This window comes from Leopardus geoffroyi, chromosome D3, assembly GCF_018350155.1.
Source record: "Leopardus geoffroyi isolate Oge1 chromosome D3, O.geoffroyi_Oge1_pat1.0, whole genome shotgun sequence".
In the NCBI taxonomy this organism is placed as follows: domain Eukaryota; kingdom Metazoa; phylum Chordata; class Mammalia; order Carnivora; family Felidae; genus Leopardus; species Leopardus geoffroyi.
Window position 1 is genome coordinate 32,262,556 of NC_059339.1, and position 25,335 is coordinate 32,287,890.

General features: G+C 43.2%; 1 protein-coding gene across 17 annotated transcripts in view; it reads right to left on the reverse strand.

Annotated features, from left to right (window-relative positions):
* The window catches only part of PRELID3A (PRELI domain containing 3A), a 40,181-nt gene that overhangs the window by 5,132 nt on the left and 9,714 nt on the right, over positions 1–25,335 (reverse strand). For 3 of the 17 annotated variants that reach the window (XM_045457925.1, XM_045457927.1, XM_045457926.1), the window contains exons 2-6: positions 24,579–24,747; positions 22,995–23,084; positions 21,902–21,972; positions 21,691–21,793; positions 20,761–21,191 (exon numbers count right to left, since the gene is read on the reverse strand). In XM_045457925.1, the coding sequence (XP_045313881.1) occupies positions 20,844–21,191; positions 21,691–21,793; positions 21,902–21,972; positions 22,995–23,084; positions 24,579–24,747 (781 nt within the window). In that variant the 3' untranslated portion in view covers positions 20,761–20,843. The other 14 variants (XM_045457930.1, XM_045457931.1, XM_045457935.1 and 11 more) reach the window with 14 other exon arrangements.

The window sequence follows — 25,335 nt, forward strand, 5'->3', positions numbered from 1 at the left end:
TTGTCTCTTTGGCCCTCAGTGCTGTAGACCCCATCCCTGCCTGGCTCTCTTCTGCACCAAATTTGAACCCTACTAGTGACTTTCAGAGCTCAAAGTGATCCAAGAAGGCATTCGATCCTCACTCACTCCAGCCAATGGCAAGCTCTTGGCTCTGTTTAAACATGTTCAGGATCAGGGAGACACTTATTTCTGTAAAGTTCTATCTTTGAACAGCTCTAATAGTTGGGAAGTTCAGCCATGTAATTTAGTCCCATTGTTTACCCCTTGGTTCTGTCTTGTGTGGCTCTACAGACTGTGCCTACTCTCCCAAGTGGCTGCCTTAAATAGCCTCTTAATTTTCCTGTCTCCCTGCTACAGTTCCTACTTCTCCCTCCTCTCTTCTGCATTTTTTCTCCATTGCACTTAGCACCTAACACCCTACTAAACTGTTCCATGAAGACAAGGATCTCTGTCAGATTTCTTCACTGCCATATCCCCAGTTTCTGGAAAAATGCCTGGCATGTAACAGATGCTGAATAAATATTTGCGGAGTGGATTAACTAACGAATTAGTGGGTTCAGTATGGAAATGAGAAAAAGAAATACAAAGGTGGAACCATCAACATGTCTTCAAAACAATCGATGCAGTTCTAATCTGTGCTCTTTAACAGACAACTGCCACGTACAGTCCCTTTGTCTTTCCTCAAAGTCGTCAAATCACTGCAGCCCTAAAGTAACTAATTAGAATAGAGAAGCTTGAGGCGGTAGCTCACACCATTGACATGGTTGACTTGGAGCTCCAGAAACCCTACTTGCCAATCTGGGTTTTCTACCTGACTCCTACATGGCACTCACTACACATTCCTCTCTGGGCTCTCTTCTAGAGCTCCTGGGTGGAGCCACCATGCACAGCCCTGCCTCCCTGACCCAGCTTTTTCCCACTAACAGGTGGATGTACAGATGTATAGAGACCCTAGAGACCTATAATTGAAGCTACTACTTAAATGCAAGGGGTATATTTATCAGTACTGAGTTTGCACTCATTAACTTTTCTACCACTTGCCTCTTTTACATTATGGGAGTTAATTCTTACTAGTAATCATAACATTTTGATAAAAGTGTATGTGCCAACTGGACTGAAATTTTAAAAATATTAAACTATAGTTGCCCCTTGAACAATATGGGTTTGAACTGTGTGGGGCCTCTTAATGTGGATTTTTTTTTTCTTCTTCATAAATACAGTAAAGTACTGTAAGTGTATTTTCTCTTGATTTTAATATTTTCTTTAGCTTACTATATTGTGAGAATACAGTATAGAATATATATATATATGTTTAGTATGTGTTAATTGACTTGATCAATAGTAGACGATTAGTAGTTAAGTTTGGGGGGAGTCAAAAGTTATATGGGGATTTTTGACTGGGGGGCATTAGTGACTCTAACTCCTGCATTGTTCAAGGGTCAACTGTATTTCAAATTTCTCGTATTAAAACAATTTGGTCAATAAAAGAGAATAAGGAAAGCAATGAAGATAAGCATTATGATATTAGATATTCTGTGCTATGTTACTATTAACACATAATTTAAAAAACATTTTGCTGGTTTTCAGTAGCTACCAGTTATTCAGCACATACCCTATATCAGATACTGTGCTAAACACCCTCAGCCACATTATCTCCCTGAATACTCAACTGTGAAGTAGGTACCATAAATACCTTCTCTCACAGATGAGAAACAGGAATAACAAGGTTGTCATATGCCTGAGGTCAAACCACTAGCCCAGCATCCAGCCTGAGGTCTAACTCCTAAGCTGTGCTTATAGCCCTGCTACATTTCCAGCATTTCTAATTAGCTGCTAGGATTCTAACTTCAGTCCTCACATCACCAAAGCACTTATGAATGCCGGAACTGTGTGTGCAAAGCAGAACATCTGATCTTGGCTCCTGAGGAACTGTAAACTGGTCAAATATGTGAACAGTTTAAAGAAGTGATCCAAGGCAGCATAAATGTCTAGGAATATATAGTAAGCTGTAAGCTGGTATTAGTCAAGGACACATTCATGGAAGCTGATTTTATCCTAAAATTTTTTTATGTTTATTTTTGAGAGACACAAAGGGTGAGTGGGGGAGGGGGCAGAGAGAGAGGGAGACACAGAATCTGAAGCAGGCTCCAGGCTCTGAGATGTCAGCACAGAGCCCAACGCGGGGCTCAAACTCACAGATTGTGAGATCGTGACCTGAGCTAAAGTCAGACGCTTTAACCAACTGACAAACACCCAGGAGTCCTGGAAGCTGATTTTAAAGTGGGTTCAGGGGGGAGAGAGGATCTAATATTGCCCACAGTGCATCCTGCTGCCCACCTGCATCAGAGTCATCTGGGCCAATGCCTAGGCCTTGGGTTGGACTTTTTCCAAAAAGGAATGAGACACCTCTGTAGCTCTTTAAGTGAAGGAAAATTATGATGAGATTATTTTGGAATAATCTGACAAGAAGTGAAACTGAAGGAAAGGGGGACGAGTTAGAAAGTGATTGTACAAATTTAATATAAAGTGAAGATTAGCTTCCTGTTGCTACATAACAGATTAACCCCAAGACACTGTAGCTTGAAACAGAAAACATTTATTATCTCACAAGTTTCCGTGGTCAGAAAATCCGGAGCAGCTTTAGCTGGGTGATTCTGGCCGGGCATCTCAGAGGTTGCAGTCAAGACATCAGCTAGGCCTGTAGTTAGCTCAAGGCTTCCCTGGGGCTAGAAGATCTGCTTCCAAGATGGCTCCCTCTCACAGCTCCTAACCACATGGACCTCCCTGTTGGGCTCCTCCAGCATCTCATGACATGGCAGCTGGCTTGCCCCAGAGCAGGTGATGCACGAACAAGCAAGGTACAAGTCACAGTGTCTCTTATGACCTGGCCTGGGAAGTCACAGAGCATCGTGGAGTATTCTGCGGTATCCCACTGGTCACACACTACTCAGTGTGGGAAGAGACCACCCATAGACATGGCCACTAGGAGGCAGCCTCCTTGGGGGCTGTCTTGGAAGCTGGCCACACCGCATGATAAGACCTAAAGCAGACTTGGACAGGGAAATGAGAAGACACAGAATTGATCTGAGACCTTTTAAAGGAATGTTTGGTTTGCATATGGCTACAGAAAGGGCCAGAGAAATAAGTCTTAAATAACTCAGGTTTTGTACTTGGCAAATGGAAGCGGCACTACTTAGAAATGAGGGAGCAGAAAGTTTGGTGAAAGGGAACAAATTTAGTTTGATTTATGTTGATTAAGAGATGCAGTGGAATCTCTAAGAAAGGGGTTGGCTTTAAGGGCCAGATAGTAAGTCTTAGGTCTGGTGGGCTTCATATGGTCTCTGCTGCATACTCTTCTATGTGGGGGGGGTTTATTTGCAACTCTTTAAAAATGCAAAAACCATGCTTAGCTCATAGACTAGTCTGCCAACCCTGCCCTAAGCAGACTGTCCTATAATAGGTGAAGAGAAGCCTAGAACATGATGAGCAGTGAAGGACAGAAATCTAAATCAGTCCTTAGTTGTACTCATTAATGTCTTACCAATTGCCTCATGGACAGTTACTTCTTTACGAGTGAAGATAAAAAAAATATGCCCTCGCTTCAAAAAGTGTTCCATCAGCGAAGCCCAGTGTTCCCAATTCTAGCCTTGCCCAGTGGCGCCCCCCCAGGCGACTCTTTGGCCCAATGGCGGGCCAGCGCCAGTGGTACCAGCACCGTGGACCAAGGTGCCACGAGGCTGCACTGAGGCGCTTCACGTCTGCTCCCTGGTTCGATCCTGGAGCTGGGTTCAGTGTCTGCGTTTTATGAGGAGGAAACTGAAGCGGTATGAAGCAGTCACACGCTGCCCAGATTTACTCCTACATACCTATAATCCAACAGCTGGCTCACAAAGGGTAATCTCCTCAGCCACCAAAGTCACCCAAATAAATAACCCTACTTCCTCTTTGGATACTGAAGTTGTAACAGAACCTATGAACACCTGTTCTGAATATATTGGGCATCCACTAAGGCTCAACCATAAGGAGAGATCTGCTAGGGAAGACTATTCAGGGGGTGAGGGAAATGAAGCTCCTAACAGAGACACCCAGCAATTAACTCCTATATCAAAGCATGCCTAACCCTTAATGTGAGGACAAAAATGCTGGAGGCAAATAGTCATCTACTCTTTAGAAGCCAAAAGCCACTGGTGCAAATCAGATACAGTTTTAATAGTTGGTTCTAATGCCACATAGGTGGAACAGTCTTCAAAGAATATTGAGTACCACCAATTTTCCTACAAAAAGGGAAACCTATTTCCAGAGAGCTCCTGGCTCTGCTTCTAGAAAGCTTGTATGGAAGTAGCTACCTAACCAGAAGACAGGTACCAATACACAGACCACAGGATCGCCTAGAGCGCTCACAGAGCTCTGGGAAGCCCAGCTTCCAACAGGAAGCTTCTTGTTTAGCTGTAGTGCCTTCTAGTTTAGGTGAAGAGTTGACACAGTAACTGGTGTATTCAACTTTTATTCTTGCCAAACTCAAAAGGCCACACTAACAGGGAGGTAACACTGCAAACTAAGGAAAGGCGGCAGGATTCTGGATTTATTTCTGTGCTTTGGGCAATAAAATAAAGCATTAGGCAAGTAATAGGACATTACCAAAATAGTTTCTCCTGATAACTCATTTCTCTTCTAAAAAAAAAACTAAACTGATTGGTTTGGTTAAAACGAAAAAAGTACCCTATTTCTTGTTCAGAAACTAAAATGAAATGGGGATGCTTTGTTATTCGCTGTATACATATAATTAAAAACCCATCTCCTAAATTAAATCTAGGGTCTGTCTTCAAGACAGACTGATCTTCAAGATCAGTCAGTAAATTAAGTGTGCGTGCAGAACAGCTATCACATTTGTGGAATGGCCCCAAACTTGAGCGGGGGCAGGCACGGAGGCCCCACACACAGCATGCGTTGAAAGGACGGTGTTCCACCGCCTGGAGCACTGACGCTGGATCCGAGAGCCACAGCCAGACCTGGAATATCCATGGTCTGTGATTACAACCGACTCAGGACAAAAATCCAGAGAAACTTCTATTTGAATGATGGGAGAAAGCCATTCCCTTTTACTCTGATACCTTGGCTTCCGGGGAAGGGATATCAGAAATCTAACCTGTTTAGTAAACAAAACTTTCCATCAAATAATAATAATAAAGATAAAAGTAAAGGTAAGCTAGGGGCACCTGGCTGGCTCAGTCAGTAGAACATGCAACCCTTGATCTCAGCGTGGGAGTTCAAGTCCCGCCCGGGGGGGGGGGGGGGGGGGGGCATGGAGCCTACTTAAAAAAATAAAGAAAGAAGGTAAAGGTAAGCCGTAGACCAAGATCTGGCAAATTCACTCTCTTTCCAGAGTAGCCATGCACTGAACACACATGCTCGCTCCAACAGACCAAGTGTGGAGCGAATTCGCAGCCCCACTGCTGGGGTCGGAGCGGGGAGTTGGGGGTGGGGGTGAACGTCTGCCACCTGCTGCTGCACCTGCGTCTCCGGGTCCTGGGCTCCGCTGGTGCTTCACGCTCTGGCGCAGGCGGGGGCTGCCAGGCCCTCCAGCTCCGTGTTAAGTCGGCCAATCACCCACTCCAAGGCCTCGCGACCCTGCCGAGAGAACAGCACTGAGGAACCCCCCCGCCCCGCCCAGGGATGTGCCCACCTCTAAACTGGTGAGATGAAGACGGTGGCTGTTCAGGTCCCATCACGCTTATCTTCTCATACTTCTGCCAGAGGGCATCTCAGGAAATGAGGCCCCTCCAGGTGCTGGGGGTACCTACTGAACATCAGTGCAACAGCAGTGATCACAGGTATTCATTGTGATGCAATACTCTGTAATTAAAGTTGAGAAGATGTTCTCAAACTAAAAATCAAGGTTTAATTTCACCTGGCTTTGCCACCCAGCTTCCATGATATTTTATCATACAGAATTTGTTTTTGTGCTTATAGTGAATTCCAAATAGAAAGCATTGCACAGATCAATACTGAATCCATTCCCAGACCAAAACGAAAGTTACAAAACCAAACTATTTTATACTAAACAAATTTTGAAAATAATCACTACCACTTTCTTAATGACTATCTTAAAATTTTTTTTATTTATAATAGAAAGCCTAGGAGAATAAAAAAAAAAAACCAACACATGAATATGCTTATTTTTATCACACTTCAATCCACCAAAAATTTGAAGTGGCTGGGTAACTGTTCACATGCACTTGCCCTAAAAATGCCATCTTCCTCTGAAACTACACTGGGCATCCCTGCACATTGTAGAGGAATCAAGATAATCTACATTTTCTGATACTCATCCCTGCTTCCAAATGTGGTTTCCCAACTCACAAATTTCCATGTTCCCTTTTAAAAGGACTCTATAGGGGCGCCTGGGTGGCGCAGTCGGTTAAGCATCCGACTTCAGCCAGGTCACGATCTCGCGGTCCGTGGGTTCGAGCCCCGCGTCGGGCTCTGGGCTGATGGCTCAGAGCCTGGAGCCTGTTTCCGATTCTGTGTCTCCCTCTCTCTCTGCCCCTCCCCCGTTCATGCTCTGTCTCTCTCTGTCCCAAAAATAAATAAAAACGTTGAGAAAAAAAAAATTTAAAAGGACTCTATACATGACAGTTTTTACACCATTACCTCTACAAGGTTATACAGTTACACGAGGTGGAACAGAGTTACCTACAAGTGGAACAAGAGGCTGTCACTAGAGAAAGGGTTCAGTGTCTAGGCTGATACATGGGACAGAGTGCAGTTTTGCAGCAGAGTGACAGATGTTCTGCCCTGCACCCACTGCCTTTGCAAATCCAGGGTTTATCTGCAAGGAACCTGCAAATCCTTGAGGAATTAAGACGTCAGCGCTATACAGCTAAACTTCAAGAGGGAACTTTTTAAGACAATGTTGCTTAAAAATAGAAAAAAGGCACAAAACAGTATACACAGTATGGTTCCATCTGTGTTTAATAAAAGAAAAGGAAAACAAACCCATATATCCTTGGCATTTGCTTAAAACATTTCTGGAAACCTTTGTAAAAATCAGGAGTTAACTGGCAGAGCCCAGGAACTCTTCCTCTAAAGGGGAGGCTTTCACTCTTCAACAGAGACGTGTGTGTGTGTGTGTGTGTGTGTGTGTGTGTGTGTGTGTGTTTTAACTATAAACATGGATTGCTTTTATGTGTTTTTTGAGGGAATACTTTTTATAAAAGCGAGCAAAACTCTGATTTCAAGATGGTGGGGAAAAAAAACCTTTGGCCCTTTGTCTGCTGAAATGTCCATTAAACTATCAGGAATAAAACTGAAACAAAACTTCAGAACCCATGGAGTCAGCACCCTCACTGCCCATAAGAAGTTGGAAGGCAGAGGCATGGGCTGTGATGCAGTAGAGGGGGTCTAACACAAGCCATTCAGAGCCCAAGGGTTGTCCAGAGAGAGGGGACACACAGGGGACAGCAAGGGACAGGCTGAAAACCATTTAACAGCCTGACTCTTAGACCCCTGGGTTCCACCCCAAAAAATAAAGGTTGAGGAGTCTTGTTGGGAGAAACTGAACCACTTCAGAGAGAAGGGAATGGGGGGGGGCGGTGGAAAAGGCCACAGGACACCCTCGATGACCTGCAGTGGTGAGCCCAACAGCCAGCAAGCCTCACTCCTCACCCCCACTTCGGCTTGTGTCAGGTACGTCAGCATGAAAGACACCTGAGGAAGCCTCCCATGCAAAGGGGCATAGAGGAGACACCCAGATGCAGAAGAAAGCTTCACTTAGTGTTTACCTGCAGAGAGAGGAGGGAGGACACTACATCTATGAAGCAAGAACAGGATCCCATAAGAAAAAGGAAAGAGAAATTAAAACTACAATTTGCCAAAATAAAAACTCATGAAATTCTTGGAAGATAAAGTCCAGGAAACCTCCCAAAAGGTAGAACAAAGATGAGAGAAAACAGAACAAAATCATGAGATCAATCCAATATGACCAAGAGGACTTCCAGAAAAGAAGAGAGAATGGTGGGGAAATCGTCAAAGAAATCATTACCAGAACCAAAGGGACCACCAAGTTCCCAACACAATGAATTGTTTGTTTCTTTGTTTTTGATGTCTTGCTGACATACAAAAGCTTTATGTATGCATGTGTACTTGTAGGTATGTGTTTACAGCTATATATTTTCCTCTTTTTTACTGAAATGAAATTCACATAAGTTAGCCATTTTCAAGCATACAATTCAGTGGTATTTAGTACATTCACACTGTTGTGCAACCACCACCTCTGTCTAGTTCCAAAGCATTTTCATCACCCCAAAAGGAAATCTCAAATGCATAAAGCAGATTCTTCCCCATTTATACCTCCCCTCTCCCCTTGGCAACAACCAATCTACTTTCAGTCTGTATGGATTATCCATGATAGATATTGCATACAAATGGAATCATATAGTATGTGGCCTTTTGCATTTGACTTCTTTTATTTAGCATAATGTTCTAGAGATTCATCCGTATTGTAGTGTGGATCAGTACTTCATTCCTTTTTATAGCTGAATAATATTCCAGCATATGTATGGACCACCTTTTATGTAACCATTTATCAGTTGAAGGACGTTTGAGTTTCTACTTTTTGACTATTGTGAGTAGCGCCACTGTGAACATTCATGTATAAATATTTGTGTACTTGTTTTCAATACTTTGGGGTATACAACTAGGGGTGGAGTGGCTGTACCATTTTACATTTGCAACACTATGAACAAAGCTTCCAATTTCTCCACATCTTTGCTAATGCTTATTTTCCATTTAGCTTATTACAGCCATCCTAGTGGTTGTGAGTGGTTTCTGTGGGTTTGATTTGCATTTCCCTAATGAATAATGATGTTGAACATTTTTTCTTGTGCTCATTGGCCATTTGTATATCTTCTTAGGAGAAATGTCTATTCATATTATTTGCCCATTTTTAAATTGAGTTGTCTTTTTGTTGTTGAGTTGTAAAGAGTTTTTTATACATTCTGGATAACAGATCCTTTTTGGATATGTGATTTGCAATTTTTTCTTCCATTATGTAGCTTGTCTTTCCACTTTCTTGATAGTGTCTTTTGATGCACAAAACTTTAATTTTGATGAAGTCAAATTTATCTACTTCTTCTTTTGTTGTTCATGCTTTTGTAGTCATATCTAAGAATCCATTGCCAAATCCAAGATCATGAATATATACCCTTATGTTTTCTTCTAAGAGTTGTATAGTTTTTGTTCTTTTTTTTTTTCAGTTCGTTTATTTATTTGGGGGGGGGGGGTGGTGGCAGAGAGAGAGAATCCCAAGCAGGCTTGGTGCTGTCAGCACAGAGCTGGACACAGGACTCCATCTCATGAACCATGAGATCATGACCTGAGCCAAAATCAAGACTAGGATGTTTAACCTACTGAGCCACCCAGGCACCATAGTTTTTATTCTTATTTGTAGGTTTTTGATCCATTTTGAGTTAGTCTTCGGATATGGTGTGAAGTAATGGTCCAATTTCATTCTCTTATATGTAGATATCCAGTTATCCCAGAACCATTTGTTGAAGAGACTATTCTTTCCTCATTGAATTGTTTTGGCACCCTTGTTGAATATCAATTGGCCATAGAGACATGGGTTTACTTCTAGACTCTCAATTTAATTCCACTGACCTATTTGTCTATCTTTATGCTGGTCCCAAATTGCTTTCATTACTGTAGCTTTGTAAAAAGTTTTGAAATTGGTGGGGCACCTGGGTAGCTCAGTCAGTTAAGCGTCTGACTTAAGCTCTGGTCATGATCTCGCAGTTCATGGGCTCAAGCCCCATGTCAGGCTCTGTGCTGACAGCTCAGGGCCTGGAGCCTGCTTCAGATTCTGTGTGTCTCCCTATGCCCCTTCCCTGCTCATGCTCTCTCACTCTCTCTCTCTCTTGTGCGTGCACACTCTCAAAAATAAACAAAACAAAAAAAAAGTTTTGAAATTGGGAAGTGTGAGTCCTCCAAATTTGTTCTATTTCAATATTGTTTTGGCTATGCAGGATCCCTCGCAATTCCATATGAATCTGAGGATGGGCTTTTCCATTTCTGAAAAAAAAAAGCTATAGAAATTTTTATATAAGAACTGTCTTGATTTTTCAGAATGTTTTGGGTAGTACTACCATCTTAACAATTATTAGTCTTCCCATCCACGAACCAGGGATGTCTTTCCATTAATTTATGGGTTTTTTTTTTTCATTTCTTTCTGCAATGTTTTGTAATTTTCATGTACAGTCCTTCACCTTGTTTTATTTCCATGTATTTTATTCTTTTGGATGCCACTGTAAATTCCATAGTTTCCTTAATTTTCTTATGAGGTTGCTCATTGCTATTGTAAAGAAACACAATTGATTTTTATGTGATCTTCTACCCTGTAATTTAGCTAAATACCCTTTATTAGCTTTCTGGTGGCTTAAGGTTTTCTACATATAGGATCTGCCATCTATGACTATGGATAGTTTTATTTCTTCCTTTCTAGTTTGGATGCCTAATACTTCTTTTTCTTATCTAACTGCTCTGGCTAGAACTTCTAGTACAATGTTCAACATCAGTGACAACAGTGGACATCTTTGTCGTGTTCTTGATCTTAGGGGGAGATTGCAGTCTTTCATCATTGAATAGGATGTTGGCTGTGGGTTTTTCATAAATGCCCTTTATCATGGAGAGGAAGTTCTTTTCTATTCCTATACCTAAACTATTTCTAGAATTATTATTTCTATTCCTAGAATAGTGTTTTCATCATGAAAGGGTGTTTTTTCAAATGCTTTTTCTGCATCAACTGAGATAATCATGTGGGGCTTTTTCTATTAGTTCTATTAATGAGGTATATAACATTGATTTTTGTATTTGAACCACCCTTCTGCTTCTGGGATACATCCCAGTTAGTCATGGTGTGTATCCTTTTAATATGCTGTTAGATCCAGCTTGCTAGTATTTTGTTGAAGATTTTTGCATCAGTATTTATAAAGGATATTAGTCTAGATTTAGTCTCTGGGTAGTCTAACTTTGGTATCAAAGTAATATTGGGTCTCACAGAATGAGTTAGAAAGTATTCTCTCCTCTTTTTTGGAAGGGTTTGCAAAGGATTTGCATTAATTCTTTAATGTTTGGTAGAATTCACCAGTAAAACCATCTGGCCCTGGTCTTTTCTCTGTTGGCAGATTATTTTTGGTTTTGTTTTGCTTTGTTTTTTTCCTTCATTCATGAGTTTACTTATTTTTTCTTGATAAGTCTGGCTAAAGGTTTATCAGTTTTACTTATCTTTCCAAAGAACCAACTCCTGGTTTCATTGATCTGTTCTATTGTATTTTTAGTCTCTGCTTCATTTATTTCTGCTTTAATCTTTATTTCCTTCCTTCTACTGAATTTGGGCTTTGTTCTTTTTCTCACTCCTTTAGCTGTAAGGTTAGGTTGTTTATTTGAGCTTTTTCTTGTTTCTTGAGGTAGACCTGTATTGCTATACAATTCCTTCTTAGAACAGCTTTGCTGCATCCCTAAGATTTTGGACCACTGTGTTTTCATTTTCATTGGTCTCCATGTATTTTTTTAATTTTCTCTTTGATTTCTTGGTTGACCCATTCATTGTTTAGTAGAATGTTATTTATTCTTCATGTATTTGTGTTCTTTCAATTTTTTTTGTGATTGATTTCTAGTTTCATACCATTATGGCTGGAAAAGATGCATGATATTTTTTAATTTATTGAATTTTTAAATTTATTGAGATTCATTTTGTGGCCTAACAGGTCATCTATTCTGGAGAATATTCCATGTATACTTGAAAAGAATGTGTATTCTGCTGTTTTCAGACGGAATGTTCTGAATACATCTGTTAGCTCCATCTTATCTAATGTGTCATTCAAAGCCACTCTTTCCTAGTTGATTTTCTTCTCTCTAGGTAATATATCCATTGAGGTAAGTGGGGTGTCAAAGTCCCTTACTATGACTATATAACTGTCAATTTCTTCCTCTATGTCTGTTAATAGTTGCCTTATGGGGGCGCCTGGGTGGCGCAGTCGGTTAAGCGTCCGACTTCAGCCAGGTCACGATCTCGCGGTCCGTGAGTTGGAGCCCCGCGTCAGGCTCTGGGCTGATGGCTCAGAGCCTAGAGCCTGTTTCCGATTCTGTGTCTCCCTCTCTCTCTGCCCCTCCCCCATTCATGCTCTGTCTCTCTCTGTCCCAAAAATAAATAAACGTTGAAAAAAAAATTAAAAAAAAAAATAGTTGCCTTATGTATTTAGGTGCTCCTATGTTGGATGTATATTTACAATTGTTATATCCTCTTGTTGGATTGTTCCCTTTATCATTATGTAATGTTCTTCTTTGTCATTACAGTCTTTCTCTTAAAGTCTATTTTATCCAATGTAAGTATTGCTACTCCAGCCTTCTTTTCACTTCCATTTGCATGGTAAATGTTTTTCTGTCCCTTCACTTTCAATTTGCAGGTGTCTTTAAGTCTGAAGTAAGTCTTTTATCGGCAGCATATATATGGGTCTTGCTTTTTTATCCATTCACTCACACTATGTCTTGATTGGAGCGTTAGACCATTACACTTAAATTTTGCTTGTTGCCATTTTGTTTTACAGTTGTTTTTGTAGTTCTTCTCTGTTCCTTTCTTCTTTTGCTCTCTTCCCTTGTGGTTTGAAGACTTTCTTTAATGTTATGCCTTGGATTCCTTTCTCTATTTTTTTGTATATCTATTATAGGTTTTTGATTTATGTTTACCATTAGGCTCATCTATTAACATCTTACACGTACAGTAGTGTATGTTATTAAGTTGATTGTTGCTTAAGTTCTAAAAGCACTAGCTTTTTACTCCTCCACCCCCATTTTATGTACATGATGTCATATTTTATATCCTTTTATTTTGTGAATCTCTTGACTGATTTTTGTAGATATTCTTGATTTTACTGCTTTTGTGCTTTAAACTCCATACTGGTTTTATAAGTGTTTAATCTACTATTTTTATTATATGTTTGCACTCACCTGTGAAATTTTTTCCTTTCATAATTTTCTTACTCCTGATATGACTTCTGTTTTTTCAGTCAAAGAATTCCCTTTAACATTTCTTATAAGTCTGCTTTAGTGGTGAACACTTTTAACTTTTGTCTGGGAAACCCTTTATTACTAATTCTATTCCGAATGATAACCTTGTTGGGTATAGTATTTTTGGTTGTAGGGTTTTTCTTGTCAATACTTTGAATATATCATGCCACTATTCTGGCCTGAAAAGTTTCTGCTGAAAAATCAGCTGATAGCCTTCTGGGGTTTCCTTTGTATGTAACTGTTTTCTTACTGCTCTTAAAAATTCTCTATCACTATTTTTTGCTATTTTAATTATTATGTGTCTTGGTGTGGACCTCCTTGGTTTGGGTTGACTTTGTTGGGGGACTCACTGCACCTCCTGGATCTGGATGTCTGTCTCCTTCCCCAGATTAGGGAAGTTTTCAGATATTATTTCTTCAAATAAATTTTCTGTTCCCCTCCCTCTCTCTCCTCCTTCTGGGATCCTTTTATGAATGTTATTACAGTTATGTCATTGAGTTCCCTTAACCTATTCTCATTTTTTACTATCCTTTTTCCTTTTTACTATTCAGTTTGGTTGCTTTCCATTACCCTGTCTTCAGATCACTGACTCATTCTGCCTCCTCTAATCTACCATTTCTCTCTAGTGTATTTGTTATTTCAGTTATAAGTTCTTCATCTCTGGCTGGTTCTTTTTTTTTTTCTTCATATTTTCAATCTCTTTGTTGAAGGTCTCACTGAGATCCTCTACTCTTTTTCTCAAGTCCAGTGGGTATCTTTATGACCATTACTTTGAATTCTTTATCAGGAATATTGCTTTGCTCCATTTCATTTAGCTCTTGTGCTGTGATTTTGTCCTGTTCTTGAATTTGGGACATATTCCTGTCTTCTCATTTTGTCTGTGTTTGTTTCTATGGGTTAGGAAAGTCTGCCACGTCTCCTGATCTTGAAAGTAGTGGCCTTATGAAGAAGAGTTCCCACAGTGCCCTGCAGTATAATGCTTCCTGTTCACCAGAACCAGGCAGTTCAGGGAAGTCTCCTATGTGGGCCACGTGTCCTACTGTTATGCCTGGGATGCATTTGTCTTCAGATCAGTCATCCGTAATGACTCTCTTTGTCTGCTGTGGGCTCACTGGGCAGGGTTTGATCCCTGCATTGTTAGATGTATCAGTCTGGAGCCAATGCAGGCTTCTTCTTGGGCAGTATCAGCAGACCAGATGCCTACCTTTAGCCCATCTACCTAGGTTGCAGTTACACCAAACTTCAGGGCTTTCTTCCTATGCTGCCCCCTGAGAAGCTTTGGTTGGAAGGTTTTTAATTACTGATTCAATGTCTTTGTCATAGGTCTATTGAGATTCTATTTCTCCTTAAATTAGTTCTGGGAATTTGTGTGTTTTTAGTAGTTTCTCCATCACATATAGATGATCTAATTTGTTGGTATACAACTGTTCACAGTATTCTCTTATATCCTTTTATTTCTGTAAGATGTGTAGTAATGCCTCACTTTCTTTTCTGATATTTTTATTCTGAATCCTTTTTATTCTTGGTCAGTCTAACTAAAGTCTTGTCAACTTTGTTGATCTTTTCAGCTAAACAACTTTTGATTTCAATGATTCTATTTTTCTATTCTCTAGTTTAGTTTTCTATTCTGAGTTTAGTTTGTCCTTCATTTTCTAGTTCCTTCAAGTCACGTTAATGATTTGAGATCTTTCAAACATAGGTGTTTGCAGTTATGAATTTCCCTTTGATCACTGCTCTCATAGCATATGTTGTATTTTCATTTCCATTCATCTCAAAATGTTATAATTTCATTTGTAATTTATTATTTGATTCGCTAGTTGTTAGAATATACTTTAAAAATTCAACATATTTCTGAATTTTCCATTTACCTTATACTGTTGATTTCTTTTTTTTTTTTAATGTTTATTTATTTTTGAGAGAGAGAGAGAGAGAGAGAGAGATTGGAACAGAGAGAGAGGAAGACACAGAATCCAAAGCAGGCTCCAGGCTGAGCTGTCAGCACAGAGGCTGATGCGGGGCTCAAACTCACAAACCATGAGATCATGACCTGAGCCTAAGTCGGATGCTTAACCAACTAAGCCACCCGGGTGCCCCTATTTTTGATTTCTAATTTCATTTCATTGGGATCACAAAAGATATGTTGTGATTTAGATATTTTGTGATTTCAGTCTTCTTAAATTTATTGAGACTTGGTGTTTGGCCTAACACATGGTTTATCCTGGAGAATAATCCATGTGTTCTTGAGAAAAATGTATACTCTGCTGTTGAGTGAAGTGTGCTATGGATATGTTAGGTCAAGTTGGTTTATAGTGTTGTTCTAGTCCTCCGTTTCCTTATTGATCTTCTGTCTAGGTGTCTTGCCCATTATTGAAAGTGGGTTATTGAAGTGTCCAGCTATAATTGTAGAACTATTTCTCCTTTTAGTTCAGCTAATGTTTCCTTCATATATTTGGGGGCTCTGTAGCTTGGTGTGTAAATGGCTATAACGTTTATCTTCTTGATGAATTGACCCTCTCATTGATATATAATGTCCTTATTTGTCTCTTATAACATTTTTTTGACCAAAAGCAGATTGTGTCTGATATGAGCATGGCCACTCCAGCTCTCTTGGTTCTTATTTACATGGAATATCTTGTTCCATCTTTCACATTGAACCCATTTGTGTCTTTGGATCTGAAGTGAGTCTCTTGTAGACGGCATATATAGTAGGATCATGTTTTTTCATCTATTCTGCCAATCTCTGTCCTTTAACTGGTGAATTTAATCTATTTACTTTTAAAGTAATTACTGTTAAAGAAGCACTAACTTTTTACACTGTTAGTTATTTTTTGGTTTTTTTTTTTACACTGTTAGTTGTTTTCTATTGAGTTCCAAAACTTTCTGTTCCTGAATTATTTCCATCTTCGTCTGTTGTGTTGGGTTTTTTTTTTCTAGTGTACCATTTTCATTCCCCTTTTATTTTCTGGATATTTTTTAGTTATTTTCTTATTAGTTACCCTGGTGATTATAATTAACATCTTAAACTCAGAAAAATATAATTTGAATCAATACCAATTTAGCTCTAATAATGTATTAGTTAGGGTTTCCAGAGAACCAGAACCAATAGAATGTGTAAATATACACAGAGATTTATTTTAAGCAATTAGAGGTCGTAATTATGGAGGCTGGCAAGTCCAAAATCTGCAGGGTAGATTAATCAGGATTCACTAAATGCTCCCCTGGTTGAAGTATTCTATTAGAATCCACAGTTTTACAAAAGTTGATTCTGTTATTTTTTGCCAGCTTATTGGTTGTTTCAGTGGAGGGACAGATTCTTGGAGTACCCACCTCTACCATTTTCCATGATGTTACTATTTATATATTTTTTTTAGTTTTAATTTTGAAATTATTATAGATTCACAGGAAGCTGCAAGGATAATACAGGAATGTCCCATGTACCCTTGACCCTCTTCCCCCTAATAACATCATGCATAATTACAATATCAAAACCAGGAATTTAACATGCACAGTGCAGCACAATGAATTTTAAAAGATCACTTCAAATGGGGCACCTGGGTGGCTTTGTCAGTTAAGCGTCCGACTTTGGCTCAGGTCATGATCTCACAGTTCGTGAGTTCGAGCCCTGCATCGGGCTCTGTGTTGACAGTTCAGATTCGGAGCCTCCTTCAGATCCTGTGTCTCTCTCTCTCTCTCTGCCCCTCTCTCACTCGTGCTCTCTCTCTCTCTCTCAAAAATAAAATAAACATAATAATAATAATAATAAAAGATCACTTCAAATAAGGCTTAACCTCATGAAATTTCAGAACATCAAGGATAAAAAGACCCTAAAAGCTTCCAGAGAGAGAAATAATTCGTATACAGAAGTTGATAATCTGAGTGGAAAAAAATAGAAGAATGCCTTCAAAATTCTGAGTGAAAATATTTTTTTAAAGAACTGTATATCAAGCTGTGAACTTGCTGTGAACAAAGTATGAGAACAGAAAAGACATTTTCAGATGTACCAAGTCTTAGGAACCACAAAGAGATGTCCTTCCCCATCCTGTAACAGTAAAGAGAAAGAGGAAGGCAGGGAAGCAGGGAAACAAGGGCTCCAGGAGAGAAGGCCAAGGAAATGCCCAGGAATGCCCAGAAAAGGGGATGACAGCCACGTGGCTGTTTGGTCAGAGAGCGAGGCCTGGCTTCCAGAATGGATGGCACCATGGATACTGGGAATGGGTGTGCTGCCCAAAAAGACTGACCCGTGGAAAATGACGTTATGACGTACTGCTAACAGTGGATAAGAGTATGGAAGGACTCAGCCAGAGACTTTTAAAAAATAAAATTAAACAGATGAAAAGAATTATTATCCCCTAGGCGGGGGGAAACTGCATAAGAAGGAAAATGCAATTATGGCTTAGTAATAAATAACAGTTAGGCATTTGTATTTTCAAAATTATGGAAACTCTGTGCTTTCAACCATAAATGATATAGCTATTTTGGGGGAAAGGGAGAGAGAAGGAAGATATAAGAGAGAGAAAATAATAATCTACCAAAGAGGTAAATAATTCCTAGATAGCATCTAAATTTGGCAAATCAAGAAATAACAGGGTATGTTTATTTATTTAGAAATCTAGCAGCAAAAGCTAAAAGCTGCCAAAAGAGTTGAGCGTTCCCTCAGCAGGACAGAAAAACGCTTTGCCGAAGGGGTGAGGGGGGGTTATTTTTACCGTAAATCTTTTAATTCTGTGTTGCCATAAGCTTTATGCATAAAACACTCTGATACAAATATAAATGAATGTCATTTCCTTTTGGATTAGAAGTACTGTTATCAAACAAAAAACACGACCTAAAAAAACAGAAGAACACAGTGCTACTCATTGTTTACGGAGGAGGCCTTCTCTCAAGTTTTTAGAATTTGAAGCATACTGAAAGATTTTACATTCGACTTTTGAAAACAGGAAAGTTAAAATTCCCACCTGGAAGTACCCTAAAGCTAACAGGACAGCTTAGGCTCATAAGCACTTTTACTACTTCGTCACAGCCACTCTGTGTGAGCATCCCCACAGACAGGTCTGAACAATGACAAGTAACACAGGCCTTCAGCCCCTGGGGCCTCTGGTCCCAGAGCGCAGGACAAGCCAGCTGCAGCATGGGGCACAGTGCTTGGCTCCCCTGACCAATTCCAACCGTGAGACAGGAGAACTCACGGTACTGTCCCCACACACGCAGCTGTGGGGATGGACGCCCCTACTCCAGCGTGGGCAGATCTGCACTAATGGTGAGAAGGACGCACCACAGCGGCATCTGAAGTGACAGACAGCGCCCAGATATGTGTGAAGAGGCTGGCAGTGCAGACAGGTGATCAAGGGGCACGGGTGGGATACGGGGAGTCACCAGGAAAAGAGTGGTTTAGTAAGATCCCAAGAGTCAGCAGAAAATTGCCAGGAGCTGCTACCTAGGGGAGAACAGACAAGGCACAAGAGCAGTCTGACAACACTGGCCCAGGGGCGGTGGGGCCGTGGGCAGCGGCAGGGTGACAGCTTTGCAGCCCTTGCCCTTCTCCTGCTATAGGGGTCTTCTCTTCTGTGGGTCTCATTCTGCAACAGACAGGCCTCCTGTCTTGAGATGTCGCAGCCGAAGAGCCCGGTGGAGGCTGTGACCAGGCAAGTGGCAGATTCCAGATGTTTCCACACCTCTCCCAGACTGGGCGAACCATATTCAAGGCTCGCTTAGTTCTTCCTTTTTTCTTCCTTGCCTTCTTCCTTCCTTTTTTTTCTTTTGTTCTTTCTTTCTTCTTTGATTTTTTGGGTGAGGCATCTGATCAAAGATTGAGGCAATTTAGCTCTAGTTTATGAGGAAACAGAATGTGACAGAGTCCACAACTCAGAGTGACACATCACACACACCACACTGCCCACACACACTATCCTCACCAGGCGGGCAGGCTCTCTATGCGTGGCCACCTTAGTGGTGCGTCCATGGAAGAAGAGAGACCCAGTGGCAGATCACAACTTTGGGTTCAAGGTGAAGGGCTCTGGCAAACTTAGGCTCCAGTAGGAAGCTTTTAAAGGAGGCTGAACCACACAATCCCCTTTTGCTGACACACACATGCTGCAGACACACAGACAGACCAACCGTGGGAAGCGGGGCCCAGAGCAGCACAGTATGGAAAGTCAATAGGGTGAGGGGTTTCAAGGCAGGAGTATAAGGATTCCCTAAACAGAGGGAAGCAGGAAACCCTGACTTTCCTACGAAGTATGAAGATGACTGCCGACCAATTAAGTGTCAAATCCCTTCCTGACGGTCCAGTCACTGGTGGCCTAGGAAATCAAGGAATGTTTGTGAAGCTCAAGAAGATGCTAGAAATGGCTTCTGCCACTAAAAGAAAAAAGCCAGCGGCAGTCACGTGGCTGGGTGCTGGCTGGCAGCAGGCGAGGAGCAGGATTCCCCCCGAGCCCGCAGCGCTGACACAAAGGCACATAGCATTTTTTATAAGAACATGTACAAATATTCAGACCCTGCCCAAAATGAAAAAATTCTCCCGTTTGATCGGCCTTTGACACCGTCTGGAACTACTAGTGAAAGCCTCCTTCTGATAATGCGCTAATGACAGGAAATGTTTAGGCAAGCAGGTCCTGAGAATGGCTTGGGAAAATCTGAACTGCCTCTATCTGAGACCAGATAACAAATGATCAAGTCTTCCTGGGAAATAAATCCTGCCATGAAACAAGATAATTTAGGAAGAGGATGAACTAATGACTGCTTCCATTACAGAAGACACTAAGGAGCGCCGGGCTGGAGACACATGCAGCTGCACCTGTAAACACCCCCCACTGCACACCATGCACACGGTTAGCAAGATGCTAGGTTCTCTACCGGGTTAAAGAATACCATAGTTACCACTGTTCATCACAAGGTGCAGGTGCAGACCCCGTTAGCTCACAGCGTGCTCAGAATTTTCAATTATCCACTCAATAGCAGCCCACCCCTGGAGCAACAAAGAAAGAGTTCAACACGGTGTAAGAAATCCTGCTTCTCGAACTGCAGACGGCCAGCCACAACCTGGATTTTAAATGGCACAAGGAAAGCGCTGCGGCTTTAAAGGAGACACAGTAACCATTTGTGAATAACCTTTCACCGTAAGCAGGCAGTTTTTCAAGCTCAGAAATAAGGTGGTAGGTGTTCTGCCTGAAATTCTCGCACAGGCTCAGGCTGCACCAACACGGGCACCTACCATCTACGCTATCACCTCCTGAGTGCAGGACGAGGGGGCAGCCTCACCGCCTTCTCAATGACTCATCCCACCCAAATCCCAGGATGACCTGCTCCCCTTCTCTTGTCTCCTGTCCCGGCATCTTCCTAGCTGCTGGGATGCGCTGAAGTGGTAACACAGCTGGAGCGGGGGGGGGGGGAGTGATTGAACACAGCAGTCCCTAACGTAAAGTGAAATAAAATCATTTGGCCTCACTGAGTTTCCCCTGACTTTTCTCATAAGAGGTCTCAGGTGGCTTTGGACTCACCAAGTAGTCCCTTCCTCCTATAATTTATTTTCTTCAGCAAACATTTAGGGCGCCTGCCCTAGGCCAGACACTGGCCACGCAAAGGTAAGTAAGGTTCTGTCTCCTCCCAAGAGGGCTTGCAGTGAGGACACGAGGCATGCGGCTCTGGGCACTGCATACATACCCCCTTCCCCGCCTACCCCCCCCACCCCGCCCTCCCCTGAACTGAGCTGAGCTAATGCCAACATTTCTCAAATCGGGGTTTTTCTTAAAAACAGGGAAGACTTGCTCTTCTATCAGTGCCTAGGCTAAATGCGAGCCAGAAGTGAGTGGCTTTCCAGTTAAATTATGCCAAGCACGGTAGGCATCCCACAGATCCCCAAAATGAAGAATTGCTTCTGACCAAAACAAACCAGGAGAGAGCAGGGGAAGGGAGGACAGCCAGGAAGACGTCAGCCAGTGAGGTAAGCTAAATAGCAAAGGCCCTGCTCTGGCGAGTGACATTACCTTGAATTCGAGTGACATTACCTTGAACTCGTATAACGGCTTCCACACATCCAAGCTCTTTCCATCAGCTGTGCTGGAGAGGAGGGGCAACCTGGACTCCGTGAGCAGTGTCCGCCTCACTAAGGCAGCCCTCCAGCTAGGGACCTGGGGAGGACGGCCTCCTGCGATCCAACCTTTCTCCTGCCACCTCCACAAAGCTTATTCCCAAATCCTGCCAGGGGGGAGGCGCAAAGACGGCAGCTGACTCCAGGGAACTTCGCAGAGGAGAGGTTCAGCCAAAGCCGCTAGGTGCCTATTCAGTAGGCTGTACTATGACAATTCCCGAATAACCTGCCTGAAGATGTTAACGTGTGGGGTTTGTTCTGTTCACTGAGCCTGTGCTATTTTGGCTCTTGGAAGCGGTGGTTGCTTCCGCTGAGTTTACGTTCCAGATTCACCGGGCACTTCCCCTTAGGCCTGGGCCAGCCCTCCCTGCAGCCAGGTTTGAATGTCCCAGTGGAAAATGCTGTGACATCCATCATGAGCTCAGCTGGTAATGGAGGGCCGCAGCACTCAGTAGGATTTCCGGACCTATATCTTTCACTCCCTAAATCTGGCACTTAACACCTGGGGTGCACACAGGGCCCGGGACTGAGATCCATACCTTCTTTGCATTGGATGATATTGTGTTGGCCATCAGACTTTCCAGGTAGCTGCCGAGGCTGATCCCCTTCACGGTGATGATGGCTTCTTGTGTGAGCACAGTCCTACAGAAAAGCAGGAAGTAAAGGGGCTGAGCAGCCTGAGGAAGGGGAGGCTCCAGCCCACCCTGACCTTGGAATTCAACGTGTCAATCCCAGGACGCGATGGCTTACATTTCAGGGTCCTCCGGATGGGGTGTGTATACCAACCTCTCGTTCACTGACACCAAGTTTGTGAGTGTGATCTTGAAGCAAACAAAAAATGGTTTTAGGTTTTATTTCTCTTGCATTTCTTCCCAAACCACCTGCTCATACTCTTCCATCCTCAAATCACCACTTACTGAAGCCAGAACAGAAGAAACACGAAGTCCCAGGGAAACCCAGCCCTGGCCGCTCCTTCCGGCAGCCTTTGCATGTCCTCCACACCCAAACCTAAGTCTGGCCTGGCCTCAAGGCACTTTCAAACTGCCAACCCATCAACGGTCCTACAAAAGCATTCAGGGTTACCATCCAGGTAAATGAGCACAAAGTTGCTGATAAGCTTTTGTATAGAATACGATTTTATAAAATAAACCGTGTTTCTAGCTTCTGCATTTTCCCCAAATTTTTTGAATGTGCAGTAGACCGATATAAATTTTTCTGAAAGGAGTGAAGGGAAAAAGGTGCTTGTAAAATTAGTGCTAAAGGAGCGCCTGGATGGCTCAGTCAGGTAAGCATCCAACTTTGGGTCAGGTCATGATCTCGTGGTCTGTGGGTTCAAGCCCTGTATCAGGCTCTGTGCTGATAGCTCAGAGCCTGGAGCCTGCTTTGGATTCTGTGCCTTCCCCTCTCTCTGCCCCTCCCCCACTCATGCTCTATCTCTCTCTCAAAAAGAAATAAACAAAACAAAAAAGAAATAAAAAACTTAGTGCTAAAAATCATGTGTGCTGTTGGAAGTCAGGATAGTGGTTACCTTGGGGGTGGGGTGGGGGTGCCCCCCAGAAAGAAGCATAAAGGGGGATCCTGGGGTCTGGTCACATTCTGTTCCTGATCTGCCTGGTTACAAAGGTGTGTTCACTTTGTGACAATTCATTACAGGCATTTTTCCATGCGCTTATTATACCGGAATAAGAAGATAAATAAAATACTGCTAAATAAAATTAGCCTTTCTATTAAAAATAAAAGATCACTTAGACCAAAGGTGGGCTGGAAATAAAATTAAATGAATATATTACCCACCATCACCAGGAAATACCAAGCACCTTTCTCATCTTAGGCCATTGCTTACATTGGTGGAACAAAGTTCCATTTTCTTTTCTACTGGATCCACAACGGAATGTTCTTTGATGTATGTCAAAGTCCTACTGGTTCCCAAAATCTAAAAAACAAAGCAAAACTAGCATAGTAATGTGTCAAAAATTTCATTTTGTAGCATCAACCACAAAATGCCATCTCATTTACTAATTAATTCCTTTATCTATTCAACAAACGACCCAAGGGGGTACGCAGCCATGGACGGCCCTGCCCAGCTCCTTCGGTGGGTCTCTGTACCAGCAGTGGAGGCAGACATTGAACAAATGAATGGATTCAGATAGAGTTGAGCGTATGACAGTAACAAATGCCCTGACGAAGAGAAGAACAGTGAGAGGCGGGGAGCATGGGGAAGGCCCCTCTGCCAGGTGGCAAAGCCAGGGAAGGAGGGCACCGTGTAGAGTTCTGGGTTTAGCAGGTCAGCTGCAGTCACCTCCCAGGGCCAGACCTGTGCGCTGAGCTCCTGGCACAGTGACAGGCCAACATGGCAGGAGAGGGAGAATGTGGGCCCACTGGCGTGCTGGGTCCACGCCAGGGCTTAGACTCTATGCTGAGAGGAGGACGGGGGTCCATATGGGCAGGAGAAAGCCATGCTCAGATTTACATTGTCAATGACCTCCCTGATGGCTCTGTGGAAGAGACCTGTCAGGACCGAATGTGTCCCCAAAGTTCATATGTTGACGCCCTGACCCCCAACACCTCAGAATGTGACTGTATTTGGAAACAGCGTCTTTCGAAAGGTAATTAATTAAGTTTAAAAGGGGGTCATCAGGGTGGGCCCTAACCCAGCCTGAGCAGTATCCTTATAAGGAGAGATAAGAACACACAGAGGGAGACGCCAGAGCTGCGTGAGGGCAAGGGACCACCACCTGCAGAGGAAGCAGGGCAGCTGTCTGCCAGCCAAGGACAGAAGCTGGGACAGACCCTTCCCTCGTGGTCCTCAGGGAACCAAGCCTGCCCCTGCCTTGATCTCGGACCTCCAGCTTCCAGAGCTGTGAGGAAACAACCGTCTGTCGGAGCCCCCAGTCTGCGTATCCGTTAGGACACAGCACCGTGGAGTGACGCAGGAGTCTATGGGGGTAGGGCCAGGGCTGAGGGTGGGGGAGCCACGCCACACGTCAGGAGACCTCAGGACCCACAGAGATAGAAAATTAAATGAAGTTTACAGGCAAACAAACCACCTCTCGGGTTTCTCTGAAGTTCTGAGCAGGTGTTCTCAGGGAAGGCTGTCACCTTCTGCAGATGGGCACCAGCCAGGCACGTGCAGATGCAGCAGAAACAAGGAGGGTGCAACTGGGTGATTGTGGGTATGGCCCGGGCAGGGCAATGCGGGCACAGGGAGCCAACGGGGGTGCAGCCCGAGCAGGGCTGTGGGCGCAGCAGGGGCGATGCGGGTGCGGTGGGGATGACGCAGGTACAGCCTGGGCATGCGGGTGAGCGGGCCAACGTGGGTGCAGCCGGGCGATGCCGGTGTAGCCGGCATGTGCGGGTTGGTGTGGCAGGGCTATGTGCGTGTGGCGGGGCGGTACGGGCGCGGCGGGGTACGCAGTTGCAGCCTCACCGCTTTCACGAAGCCGGGCAGCCCCCACTCGGTGCTGAGGAGGCGGTGGCTGTGAAGCCGGCCCCGGCCATCCACACTGCGCTCCAGCACGTCAACTCCCACAACACAGGGGTTCATCGGATTCGGGTACTTCCTCATGGCAGCTTTGATGACGGTGTCCCATGGGTGGCTGGTGGGAAAAATACAACCACCCAGCATAAGCAAGCAATCCCTACATTTGTAAAGTGTGCCACAGAGGCACGGGGGGGGGGGGGGGGGGGCAGAGCTGCTGTGGCCTGCAGAGTGAAATGAAAATCAGTGTTAATGTTCTCGTTAAAAGCTTTTTTTCTTTTGGCTTTAATTAAAGGTATATGCAAACAAATCTGTCTGAGGTATCCGGCCCCACACCCAAATCCTGGATCTTGTGATCCCTCTGGGCTGACCAGGGGCAACCGAAAGGCTTTGCCTGGGAGGACTCGCAGGACACTGGGGACACAGAGGTCTCAGGCTGCTGGCAGCCGTGTTCAGTGCGTCTGCATTCTTGGCCCAGCTGCTGCCCTCACAGGCCACCCCGACATTGGGGCCTTGGCCGAACGAACCACTTCCCACCCCCACTCAGCACCTTCCTGTCCTCCACCGCTCCACCCCTGAACAACACTGGTTTCAACTGCGTGGGTCCCCTTACATGTGGATTTTTTTCAATAAATACAGAAAAGTACTATAAATGTGTTTTCTCTTCCTTATGATTTTCTTCATACCATTTTTACTCTCGCTTATT